At 49.4% G+C, this 13,395-nt stretch overlaps 1 protein-coding gene across 5 annotated transcripts in view; it reads left to right on the top strand.

The window, feature by feature from the left end:
* Positions 1–13,395, top strand: part of GRM7 (glutamate metabotropic receptor 7) — a 742,767-nt gene that overhangs the window by 529,814 nt on the left and 199,558 nt on the right. The window contains exon 10 of one of the 5 annotated variants that reach the window (XM_089305660.1): positions 10,159–10,291. The exons of the other annotated variants lie outside the window; for them this stretch is intronic. Coding sequence (XP_089161786.1) covers positions 10,159–10,170 — 12 coding nt within the window. The 3' untranslated portion in view covers positions 10,171–10,291. Of the gene's footprint in view, positions 1–10,158; positions 10,292–13,395 lie in introns of those variants that run through there. 5 annotated transcript variants of the gene reach the window in all.

Here is a 13,395-nt window from a genome sequence, read left to right as displayed (position 1 = left end):
GCAAAAAGCAGTACTATTGCCATTCCCCTGGCTCCCTCAGCAGGTGAAATGACAGCTCCACCCTTCCCCCCTGGGCTGTCCTGGGTTGACCACTTAACCTCCATGTGCTCTGATTCCCTTGCCTGCATGATGGATGCTGTCACACATTAAAAATTTGGACTGCTCAGTATCTGTGCCCAAGGATACCAGTAGTGAATATTGATTTAAATACCCAAGAGTGTAGGAGACCTCTACTGGGGAGTTGTGCTCAGTGAAGTGACTATTCAAGGTTGCTCAAACCCCAGGACCAAGGGAGGCAGCTTCACTGGCCAGGCCAGGCACCTTTATGGATAATTGTATCCACACCAGGGACAACATCACCCCGCAGGGAAATGATGCCCTGGCCAAGCCATGAATCCATGGTTGTACATCAACACAGCTTGGCCTGTGTTTAAAAATTTCTGTAGGTTCCATGTGGGTGAGCAGGAGCCCTGAGCTCAGGATGCTTGAGGAGAGGCACTGGTGCTTGCCCTGGGACTTAGTGGGGACACTGTGCTAGGATGCTTGACCCGCATCTCTCAGCCTTTGTACCACAGTAGTCATGACTCACAGCATGGGCTCTGGAACCAGCGTGCTGAGACTTGTTAATTGAAGTCAGTTGGCTTGAGCTCCTCACTCAAGAGTTTTAGAAAAGGTGTTTTTTGGCCGGCGCCGCGGTTCACTAGGCTAATCCTCCACCTTGTGGCGCCGGCACACCAGGCTCTAGTCCCGGTCGGGGCGCCGGATTCTGTCCCGGTTGCCCCTCTTCCAGGCCAGCTCTCTGCTGTGGCCAGGGAGAGCAGTGGAGGATGGCCCAGGTGCTTGGGCCCTGCACCCCATGGGAGACCAGGAGAAGCACCTGGCTCCTGCCATCGGATCAGCGCGGTGCGCCAGCTGCAGTGTGCCAGCCGTGGCGGCCATTGGAGGGTGAACCAACGGCAAAGGAAGACCTTTGTCTCTGTCTCTCTCTCTCACTGTCCACTCTGCCTGTCAAAAAATAAAAATAAAAAAAAAAAGAAAAGGTGTTTTTTGGGTAGGTATTCCCAGGCACTTGGTGAGGGAGTAGAGAACGTGGGAAGCCAACAGAAGTCATTCCTGCCGTTCTACCAGGGTTTATCAGAAGTGCTAGCTTTGTAGGATGAAAAGGGATTGTTTCATCAAGGAACCAAGACTGGCTGTTGAAATCCAGTGAATTCTCTACCTCCTGAGATGAGACTTAATCCTAAGGACTTGGTGTAGCCTGCCAGCCACATAACCCCTGGTCATGCCTGCCTCCTGGTCTCTGGGTTTTATGCTCTTGAGTTGTCTGTCCCATGGTCCCTCATAGTTGGTTTGTGTGACCGATAGAATGTACCAGAGTGATGGGATGGTACCACCCCACCTAAGCTGTAAAAGACACCGTGACATCTGCTTTGCTTTCTCTGATCACAAGTGTGGGAGAAACCAACCGCTGCTCAGGAAACCACAAACGGTGGCTTGTGTTGGGCTCCAACGCAGCTTTGTGTTTCAGTGAACTTCTCAGTGGCTTGCAGAGGAATCCACATGCGTGCTACCCTGGCCAGCTCCTGTGACCGTCTCATGAGATACTGTGAGACAGGGACATCCAGTTCAGGAATTGAGTGAGATGATCGATCTTTGGAAGTATCTAAGTTTGAAATAATTTGGAGACAGCAATAGATACATCTATTTGAACCACCTCTTGCAAGGACCAAGCTCCTGAGGCCAGAGGAAGTCGAGAGGCAGAGAGGGCACAGGTGCTCATGGGAGGAAGCTTATGGAACGCCTGAGATTGCTCGCTGCAGCTGCAGGTGGCCGGTGGGGCACATTGGGAGGTGGGGGGCTGCCGCCTGAGTTGTGAAAGCTTGAGTGGGACGGCTCACGCCTCTGAGCTTTGTCTCTTCTGCATTCCTGCTTCTCCACTTCCTGGTTGTACTCTCTTCTTTCCGTGTATTTATTTATGAAACGATTGGTTTGGAATGCATCTCCATTGCTGAATATCATGCGGATCCTCCACTCTGCTCTGGCTGACACTGCAGGGCCACTCATGCAGACGTGGGTCTGGTCATAGCCCGGAGCTGTTTCAGGTGCTGACTGTTTAGTTGTGCAGCTGGGAAGAAGCAGCAGGGTCCAGCACTGCTGGCTGCTGAAGAAACCTGACAGCAATGCTCAAAACTAGAATAAATGTAGAAATAAGAGAAAAGACAGAGCCGCGTGCTCACTATCTGCCCCAGTGCAGATCTCCATGGTGTGCCTGCCAAAACATCATCACATGTTACATGGAAAAGACTTGAGGTCTGCCCCCTGTAGCTTGTTGTATGCATGCAGATGCTGAGCTGGGGCAGCACACTTGCATCTCCTCGCTGCTGGAGCTTGGTCTTGCCCTTGGTCTATTCTTAGAAGCCCAATGGAAATAGCGTTACAGGACTGGTACCATGCAGACTGCAGATTGGGTCAGCAGGGCAGAAAGGTATGGTTTAGCTGAGGTGGCTTTTTTAGCCAGGGTGGTCTTGGGCAGCAGTGTGCCCAGTAGCTGTCGCTGACTTTACCCAGGTGTCAGCTTATCATCAGCCTGTTGATGCTGACACCACAAGTCCAACAGCCATGTCTGCCTGGATCAGTGATGGCTTTTGAGATGTGGGTTGTTTCTTATAGCCTGTGTTGACTGTCACTCGCGCTGGGGGAACTGTCAGGATATGTGCTCACCTATCCCCCAGTGTAGAAACACCAAGGATTAACTGACTTCATGGTGTTGGTTGGTAAAGGCATACCCGTGGGCATGCTGGCCACATCACTGAGTATCCCATGGTTGTCACATCTGGGGCTGGTCCAACCATACCCTGTACCAAGGCAACCAGAAAGGGAAAAAAACCACAATAGCAAGAATGCACAGTTAAACACAGCTTAATAGCATTTCTTTGGAATTTTTTATTTATTCATTTGAAAGGCAAAGAGAGAGAGAGTTCTCCTCTGGTTCACACCCAAAATGCACATAAAAGCCAGGGCTGGGCCAGGCTGGAGGCTGGAACTTAGTCTGAGTCTCCCATGTGGATGACAGGGACCCAAGTCCTTGAACTGTCAGTCAGCAGGAAGCTGGGATGCATAGTGGAGTTAGGTCTCTAACCCAGGCTTTCTGCTGCAGTGTGCAGGGACCACATGCAGCCTCTTAACCAGTGCATCAGCGTCCACCCTACCTAGCAGGTGTTTGATGTTTAAAGAGCTATGTCGTATGTACCAGGAGCATTACCTGCCGTGGTAATGCTCTCATCCGTTTTGTAAAATATCAAGTGTATAAAACCCAAATGAATCTGGCCTATAGGACAACCATCAGAACAGGAACTTAGGAGTCAGCTTATGTCTGGTGAGGGGACAGTGGCGTTTCCCTGTGCTAGAAGTGTTCATGTGAGAGGGACACTCACAGCCTCCATCTCCAAATCACTTGGGCCTTTGCCAGGTGGTGGAAACTTCAGTTGTTCTTCAAAGGCCTCTGAAGGTCACTTTGAGGGGTTTGATTCTCAAAATGAGATCAGGAGATATAAGGACTGGAACCCAGAGACCTCACATCATGCCCAGGTGGTGACTGTGTGTGGGTAGAGACTGTACAGGTGGTGACTGTGTGTGCAGCTGGTGACTGTTGCAGCTGGTGCAAGTGGTGACTGTGTGCAGGTGGTGACTGTGTGCAGGTGGTGACTGTGTACAGGTGGTGACTGTGTGCAGGTGGTGTCTGTACAGGTGGTGACTGTGTGCAGGTGGTGACTGTGTACAGGTGGTGACTGTGTGTGCAGGTGGTGACTGTGCAGGTGGTGACTGTGTACAGGTGGTGACTGTGTGCAGGTGGTGACTGTGTACAGGTGGTGACTGTGTGCAAGTGGTGACTGTGTGCAGGTGGTGACTGTGTGTGCAGGTGGTGACTGTGTGTGCAGCTGGTGACTGTGTGCAAGTGGTGACTGTGTGCAGGTGGTGACTGTGTGCAAGTGGTGACTGTGTGCAGGTGGTGACTGTGTGCAGGTGGTGACTGTGTACAGGTGGTGACTGTGTGCAAGTGGTGACTGTGTGCAGGTGGTGACTGTGTGCAGGTGGTGACTGTGCAGGTGGTGACTGTGTGCAGGTGGTGACTGTGTGCAGGTGGTGTCTGTACAGGTGGTGACTGTGTGCAGGTGGTGTCTGTACAGGTGGTTTCTGTACAAGTGGTGACTGTGTACAGGTGGTGACTGTGTGCAGGTGGTGACTGTGTGCAAGTGGTGACTGTGTGCAAGTGGTGACTGTGTGCAGGTGGTGACTGTGTGTGCAGGTGGTGACTGTGCAGGTGGTGACTGTGTGTGCAGGTGGTGACTGTGTGCAGGTGGTGACTGTGTGCAGGTGGTGACTGTGTGTGCAGGTGGTGACTGTGTGTGCAAGTGGTGACTGTGTGCAAGTGGTGACTGTGCAGGTGGTGACTGTGTGCAGGTGGTGTCTGTACAGGTGGTGACTGTGTGCAGGTGGTGACTGTGTGCAGGTGGTGTCTGTGTGCAGGTGGTGTCTGTACAGGTGGTGTCTGTACAAGTGGTGACTGTGTGCAGGTGGTGACTGTGTACAGGTGGTGACTGTGTGCAGGTGGTGTCTGTACAGGTGGTGACTGTGTACAGGTGGAGTCTGTACAGGTGGTGTCTGTACAGCTGGTGACTGTGTGCAGGTGGTGTCTGTACAGGTGGTGACTGTGTGTGTAGGTGGTGACTGTGTGCAGGTGGTGACTGTGTGTGCAGCTGGTCAGTGTGCTCTGGGCAGCACAATATGGGACTGAAGGATTCAGTAGAAAACTGCACTTCCCAACCCTTTGCCCTGCAGTCCCAGGTGGGACATCCTGTGATTCCATTCCTGGGAAATGTATGGGCTAGGCAGACCCACAGGGCCAGGTACTGGGTGACTGGTTGCCAGAGCTACAGTGAAAGAAGTTTGCTTTGGAGTGACAGAATGTTCTAGAACTAGATAGTGGTGATCATGTGAACAGAGTGGAAGCCAGTGAACTGTACATGTGAAAATTATGACTCTAATGATGTGTGAGTTAGATTCCTATTACAAAAATAAGTTCAAGAAAAAATGAGGGCATATAGTCACACAGGAGAGCTAATCAAGTGGAGTTAATTTATCCAGCGAGTGAGGCTGATTAGCAGAAGAAAGCATTGTTAAAAATGTGTCACATACCCACACACTGGAATATTATATAGCCCCAAGAAGGAACTCTAGCTGTAGGCAAAAATACAGGTAAGTCTTAAAAATGAGATTCAACTGGAATAAAAGCAAATTGAGGAGGTACATATGGATTATTCATTATGTTTTTGAAATTTGAAAAAAATATAAATTCACAGATGTGTTTGTATGTAAGTAAGTGTATACCTAAAACCAGGGTTAGTGATTTAAGCATTTAGAGTCAGATAGAGGCAGGGCCTGACAGATTGATTTGTCATAAATTAATTGGCAAGTACGCTAAAAGTCACCATTATGTTTCTTTTCCTTTGGACCTATTCTTAAGCGTAAATATCATATAACGTTAGGGTAACTCAGAAGAAATTGTAATTTTTTTTCTTGCTTAAAAATGTTCAAATGCCAACAACTTAATGCTATTCAAGCTATTTAAATAAGTAAGTCTAACTTTGGAGACATGGGACTAAACATACTGATGCTACCTTTAACCCAGAACTTGCTTTTGGGGCTGTATTTTATACCAGGCTGTTAGCTTCTAGCAGCAGTGAGATAAGAGTGACATGAGCGAGAGCGGGGGATTTTCCCTAGATGGTTGCCATGTGCCTGGCACAGTGCGAATGATTCACCTTTTACAGAGAAAATCTGAGGTTCAGGTGTAAATACCCAAAGTGATCGTGTGGTGGTGGTGGTGGGGTGATTTGCTGTGGTCCCCCGTGTTTTGCCCCACTCTGCATAGAGAACTAGATCCTGACTCATGAGCCTCACCAGCCCCTCTGTCCATCTTCACTGTGAGAACCCAACCCAGATGGCATCATTTGTTGACTTGGCTTCCACAAGTCTCCAGTGCCTCCCCTTGCTGGATCCCCTTCGGTTCTGGAGACCACAGTGTGGATCCTGCACTGGGATCCACTCTTGAGCCTGGATTAATTCTCACGGTGTGGGTTGTGGTACTGTGAGGCCACCTCATGAGCTTGGCTCCTTCTCTATGTGGCTGGCTTGGCCCCTTCTCTGTGTGGCTGGCTCCCTTCCTACTTCTCCAGCATGCTGTGACACAGCTTGGGGGCCCTCACCGGGAAGCCGGCACCATGCTTCTGTACCCTCCAGCCACTGGAATCGTAAGCCTTGTGCACCTGCCCCAGATCTGTTATCCCATGTAGCCTCTTTTTCTCACTAGGATATCACTCACACTGGAACAGAATCTCGCCAGTGGAGGATGAGGACACTCCGCCTTGATCCCTTCTCCAAATAACTTGAATCCAAGTGAATTCAGCTTCTAGAGGACTGAGGATTTCCGCATGCTGTGTGTTTGCAGGGAGCAGCATTCAGTGCATAGTGGATGTCTTTCATGACCTTCCCTGCCCCCAACCTTCCAGGGCATCTGCTGTTTCCCAAAGTGCTGAGGTTCCTTCAGTCCTCAGAGTACCACAGGTCTCTGTCCATGGTGCTGCCAGCCTGGCACACACTCCCTGGGGCTTTCTACAACTGGCTCCCTCCCCACCTCTAGGCCTTAGCTCTCAAGAACACCTCCTTTTAGCTGTGTTTCTCATCCCACTCTCTCTTAACTAGGCCCTTATCCCACTTTATTTTCTTTCTCTTTAGCCTTTGAGTTTCCTTTATAACAACGTGTGCATTGTAGCTAAATTGTGAACAGAAATAACCCATTTATAGTGAATTATTTGCCCATGTTTGGCTCATGCCCACCCCCACTGTATCCCCACATGCACACTCTTTGAGTGATCACACACAGTCTCGACCCTTCGGTTGGTGACTGTAGCAGAGTACTGGTCCCATAGTAAGTATCCAAAATGTTTTTCTGGAATGGACAAATGGATGGAGGGTGGTGGGTCTTCTCTGGCACACAGATTACTACCAGGGAGCCAGTGCTGCATTAGTGATTAGAAGCAGAGGGGTTAACAGGAGACAGGCCTTGGAATTCAGCCAGTTACCATGTGATCCTGAGAGTGCGCTGAGTCCTCTAGACCCCTAGTGTGTTGTGTGTGAAGCAGCGTTGATCACAGCACCTCCCCGGCTTGATGAATGAGGAGGAGCGAGAACACAGGCATGGGGGTGGTGGCATAGGGGACAAAGCAAGGATGGCTTCAGAATTCATCAGAAAGCGAAGACATAAGCTGGGGCTACCCAGGGAGTCCCCAAAAGACCAGTCAGTCTTTTCTCACCCAGCTGGTGTGCATGCTCTGAAAACCTGCAGGGTGGCATGGTCTTGGAGCCACTTTGTATGGCACGTCCTCCGACTGTCGGGCAGCAGTTCTGTCACTGGGCTGCAGGCCTGGAAATCACTCATTCCAGTAATAGTTCACAGCCTTCCGGTGAGAAGAAGGCAGGCCAGGAACAGGCAATATCCATACTTTTGATTTTATGGAGGACATTTAGCAAAAGGCTGTGAAGGAAGAATTAGCCAGAATGCAATAGAAGGAGAGAATTCGGTGGGTGTCCCTTTAGGCAGCAATAAATCAGCACACAAACCTGGAGCCGGGCTGAGTGCTCGCCGCCAGGGACAGAAGACAAACCACGTGTCTGGGGATGGTGCTGCACTTCAGTCAGCTTTAAACAGGACGCACAGATTCATCCCCAGGCTTATCCTGACCCAATAAGGGCTGGCTCTGGCAGTACTGCTTGGGCAAGCAAGGTAGATTTCACTTAAATAAGAGAATTTCACTGTTGAAAGCCAACCGGAGGCAACATTGGGCACAGTGGTTGAGGAACCGCTTGGGATGTCAGCATTGCATGTCAGCGTGCCTCGGTTAGGCTGCCACTCTGTGTCTGTTTGCCGCTTCGTGGTGATGAGCAGGCACTGGGAGGTGGCAGGTCGTGACTCGTGTGCTGGGTCCCCACCACTCGAGCGGGAGACTGAACTGGATTCTGGGCTCCTGGCTTCATCCGGGCCCAGCTCCTTCCTTTGTGGCCATTTGGGGGAGTAAATCCATAGACAGAAGTTGCCTCTAGGCGTTTCTGTCTCTTTCTCGGTATATGTATCTTTGCCTTTCAAATACCTTAACATAAATTTTTAAAATGTAAAACTGAAATTAGGTGAATTCCACTATTACATCAAGACAGGCAACACAAGTGGCCCCACTCTGTGGCTTACAGCGCTGGCATCCCATATCACAGTGCCATTTCCAGTCACGGCCACTCTACTTCTAAGCCAGCTCCCTGCAGATATGCCTGAAAGGCAGCAGATGACCCAAGGATGGAATCTCAGGCTCCTGGCTTTGGCCTCGCCCAGCTCTGGCTATTTTGACTATTAGGAGAGTGAACCACCAGATGGCAAATCTGTCTGTCTCACTTACTCACTCACTCTCTCTCTCTCTCACTCTCTCACTCTCTCACTCTCTCACTCACCCTCTCTCACTCCCACTCTCTCTCTCTCTCTCTCTCTCTCCCCCCTCTCTCTCTCACCCTTTCTCTCTCTCACTCCTCACTCTCTCTCTCTCTCTCACCCTCTCTCTCTCTCTCTCTCACCCTCTCTCTCTCTCTCAATCTCTCTCACCCTCTCTCTCTCACACACACACACACTCTCTCTCTCTCACTCTCTCACCCTCTCTCTGACACTCTCCTCACTCTCTCTCTCTCACTCTCACTCTCAACCTCTCTCTCTCTCACCCTCTCACTCTTTCTCTCTTTCTCACTCTCTCTCTCACTGTGTGTGTGTGTGTGTCCCTCCCTTTAATTTTTAAAGAGATTAATGTGACAGTTGATTTATAACTGAGAGAGAGTATGTTCAATTTTGGGGATCCAGAGAGGACAAACACGAGGTAGAATTCTATTCTCTTAGAACAAAGCCCCCCTACTCTTGGTCTTAATCATGCATACTGGGTCCCAGTTCTGAAGTCAGCTTTGCCCTGGACTTCCCAGATAGGAGAACTTGGATAGCTCCCAGCTGTGTCCCATCTGTGCACCAAAGGTGCTGATGTGCCAAGAATCTCCATGGCAGCCTATGATCACTCTCTAGTCTTAGGTCACAGATGCCTCTTGTCACAGTTCCCTGTACCTCTCCTCTTTTAATGCTCAAGGTCGGCTGCTATTCTTTTTTTTTTTTTTATTTTTATTTTTATTTTTTTTTTATTTTTGATAGGCAGAGTGGACAGTGAGAGAGAGAGACAGAGAGAGAAAGGTCTTCCTTTGCCGTTGGTTCACCCTCCAATGGCCGCCGCTGCAGCTGGCGCACCGCGCTGATCCGATGGCAGGAGCCAGGATCCAGGTGCTTTTCCTGGTCTCCCATGGGGTGCAGGGCCCAAGCACCTGGGCCATCCTCCACTGCACTCCCTGGCCATAGCAGAGAGCTGGCCTGGAAGAGGGGCAACCGGGACAGAATCCGGCGCCCCGACCGGGACTAGAACCCGGTGTGCCGGCGCCGCAAGGTGGAGGATTAGCCTATTGAGCCACGGCGCCGGCCTCGGCTGCTATTCTTGTCCTTCCTCCTCCTTCCATTATTCCTAAACATTTTTTCTTTTTTTATTACTACCTCTTTTGGAGTATTTTATTTTTTACTTTTGTGCCCTAATCATCTGCCTCTCTCCCTAACGTCCTAATAACACAGATTATTTTTCTGTATGAATTTCTGCCCCACAGTTCTTTGAAATAGGCACTGCAGGATCTATAATTTGTTTTCTCTCTGGAAGCAATGTTTGACCCCTTGTGGGTTTGCCCCTCCCTGTTGAGAAGGCATGATGCACACAGCAAGCTCCATGTTAGGGAATGCTTGTCTCGTCTAGCACAGTGTCCCCAGTGCACAGAGATGCACGCTGAGAATCACTGTGTAGATCAGAGGGTGACTCAGCTAATGGGTGAGGATTAACTGAATCCTGTAACCAGGTGCCTGGTCTTATGATTACGACATACGAATCAGGAAATGCACATTCCCTTCTACTTCAGAATGCCTGTCTCAACCTTCCAAAAGCATTGATGAATATCAGATCTTCATTTCCATGTTTTCATCTCTAGCTTGAAGGCTGACTCTTTGAGGGCAATGTCAATTGTCTGCTGTGCTGCTATCACCAACTCTGCTGACTATCCAGTGGTAAATAATTGAAACAAAGGATGGAAATGCAAAGTTCAGCTCATCCTTGGTCAGAACAAAGCTCAGAGTCTGGTGGTCCCTGCACTGGCAAAGCTAGTACCACAGGTTTGCTCACAGCATTTTTCCATCTCCAGGAGTGCTTGGAAGACACGTGTCAGCACCACCAGGCAAATGGGAATAGAAGTTTATTCAAGGCATTTGAAGGTGTTGTAATTAATTATTTGTGAGGCTGAGAGACATATCTCTGTGTGTGTGTGTGGAGAGAGAGAGAGAGAGAGAGAGAGAGAAAGCAAGCAAGCAAGCAAGCACCCATCTGCTGGTTTACCACCCAGATGTCTACAGACTTGATCCTGATAAAAGCCATGAGCTAGGAATGCAGTCCAGTCACCTATGTGAGTGATGAGAACCAAACTGCTTAAGTCATTATCTGTTGCCCCCCAGGACCGTACACTAGCTGGAAGCTGGAGCCGCAAGCCAGAGCTAGGGAAAGAACCCATTACTCAGGTATGGGCAGGCATCTTGACAGCTAGGGTGAACACTTGTTGTTCAATGCATTTTTTTAGCCAGAAAGCCTCAGAGTTGAGAATGCCACTGCTTTGCTAATTAGGGAACTAACTCTGCCCTTGGAGTTTGGCTTCGCAAGATGTAGCTCCAGATACTGAGTCTGTGGCAGCAGAAGCCAGAAGAGGGGATGATTTGGGGGAGGCAGGTAGTGCCTGGGCAGGAGAATCAGGGAGCTCAGAGAGTTCCAGAAAGTTCTCTTTCCTGACCTGGCTACTGCTGGTGGGGTATGTTCACCTTGAGATAATCCAGAAACTACTCACCTGTGACTGGTGTCTTGTTCTGTACGTGCGCCATCCCCATCAGTTCAAACAGTGATAATGAAGCCATTGGGAGACTCCAGACCTCCAGAGGATTGGGTGCTCATGCAAGTCACTTCCTCCCAGATCTTCGAGTTTCCTCCGTGGTCACCCAGAGCAAACAACAGCACCTACCTCACAATTCTGACATGAGGATTAAAAAAATCACAGCATATCAATCACGTGTGACAGTGCCTGGTTCACTGATTATTCACTATAAATCTGTCCATGTGTGCATGTCCATTACCATCATCGACTTAGTACACATTTATTGAGAGCAGACCGACAGTGTTAACACATTTTTGCACGGTGAGGGTCTCATTTCAGGGTAAAATGAGGGCTCCCCTAGCCTCCAACATCTCGTCATAAACATTTTCAAGTACACAGAACAGTTGAGAAGAGGGTACCATAAGCATACTCCTCTCTGCTTTGGAACTGTCCTTAACCAACACCCGGGTGCTCTGTCCATGGTCCTGAAACGGAGAACCCTAAGGATCCACAGCACTGGGGACAGTAAGGCGGCCCAAACGAACCAACCTGGGTGGAGCCACTTTGTGTTGAATAATCCAAGTCTTAACGTTCCCGCTTCTCATCAGTCCATAGACAAAGGGACTTGCTGGGGGATGTGCAGATAACACGGGTCCGGGGCTGCTGCGTCCTGCCCAGAGGCAAGTGCAAAACAACACCTCCGCTGTCCTTGGCCTTAGCCTGGGCAACAGCAAATGCAGCAAACGGGAACTCTCCCTGAGTGCTTTGGAAGCTGTGTATTAATGCTGACCACGAATGGGTCTCATTTTCCACTGAATGGGTAATAGAAAGGCCTGGAGTCATTTTTTTCGCTCAGACACGCTGACTCTCTGCATCCTAATTTTCCTGTAACGACTACGTATCGTGTGTACAATAAGAGCATTTGTTTTGGTTCCTGCTTAATAAATTGTGGTTCTGCTTTAATGAACAAAACCAAATAATTTGTAATTGACCCATTAATTATCTGCCTGTAGAGGCCTGTGTTTGAGTAACTGAAGATACTGTTGGGGAACATCTTCCTCTGCCCTCTGAGCTGCACGCTATCTAAGAGACAACCCCTTTGGGGGTGTACAGGGGAGGGTGTGGAGGCACTGGCAGACTGAATCAGCCTGAGCCTTCCAGGCCATGAAGTCCAAGGTAGGGAGTGAGAGCTTGGTGAAAATTCAGCTAATTGAGATGTTAACTGATGAACCTATCCTTCATGGGTCCAAAAGAAAAGCCTGCCAAGAGTGGTCTTTCCCAGAACAGCCACCCAGAGCACTGAGCCACAGTAGCTAGAATAGTGTGTACTGAACTCTGCTGTATTATAGTGGTTACCACGATCCCTTAAAAAAGACCCAGTGCCCAGGCCCCACACACTGTCAACTAAATGAGAAGGGACCAGGGGAGGGGGAAGGTGGAAGACACCCTGTTTTTTCCAGATCATCCAATGGTAACAGTGTGGAGCAGAGTTTGGAAGATTCTGAGACAATGGCCTTACAAACTGCTCATCTGAGATGCATGCAACTCCCCATAAACTTACGTAAAAGATAAGCATAACAAGAAAAGCCACCAACCAACCCAAAGCATGAAGTCGCCCCAACCTCCTATCATTGTGGGCAGTATCATCCCTTTGGCTTTTTATTCCATTATTGTTACTGTTTGTGTTTTTGAAAGAGGATGTCTGAGAGTCAGAGAGAGCTGCCATCTGCTGATGCAACACCCAGATGTCCACACGGCAGGATCCAGCCTGGGTTGAAGCTGGGTTTGAGGAACTCAGTCCTGATCTCCCACATGACTGGCTGGAATCAGACTACTTGAGTGCACATATGAAGGAAGCCAGAATTTAGAGTGGAGCCAGGTTTCCAACCTCGTCACTCAGTTATGCATCCCGGGCTTCCCACATGTGACAAACGCCATCCTCCTTCATCGTTCTGAAATACAATTGACTTGATGTGTGCAGTGCATTATTTAGCTAATTGCACATTGTTTCCTGAACAGTGAATTTGCAAAAGGCAGCAGGCACCCTGCAGATTGTGGAAGGAAGACCCAGTGAGATAGCATGGTGGAAAAAAACAGAGTGAGAGGACAGGGCTGGATGAGGACCAGTTTAGATCCCAAACAATGGTAGCCAGCACTGCCCACTTCTACCCACAGAAATGCCCTTCTGAGTGAAAAATCCTGGCTGTATTTAAGTGGAAAACCAAGGGCAGAAAGCATGTTCTAGAAATAAGAAAGAGGGCCAGCACCGCAGCTGAATAGGCTAATCCTTCGCCTGCGGCACTGGCACACTGG

This window comes from Oryctolagus cuniculus, chromosome 10 (genome assembly GCF_051225735.1).
Source record: "Oryctolagus cuniculus isolate XC-2025 breed Fujian yellow rabbit chromosome 10, ASM5122573v1, whole genome shotgun sequence".
NCBI lineage: Eukaryota > Metazoa > Chordata > Mammalia > Lagomorpha > Leporidae > Oryctolagus > Oryctolagus cuniculus.
The sequence above is the reverse complement of the archived record's forward strand: the minus strand, read 5'-3'. Positions and strand labels throughout refer to the sequence as shown.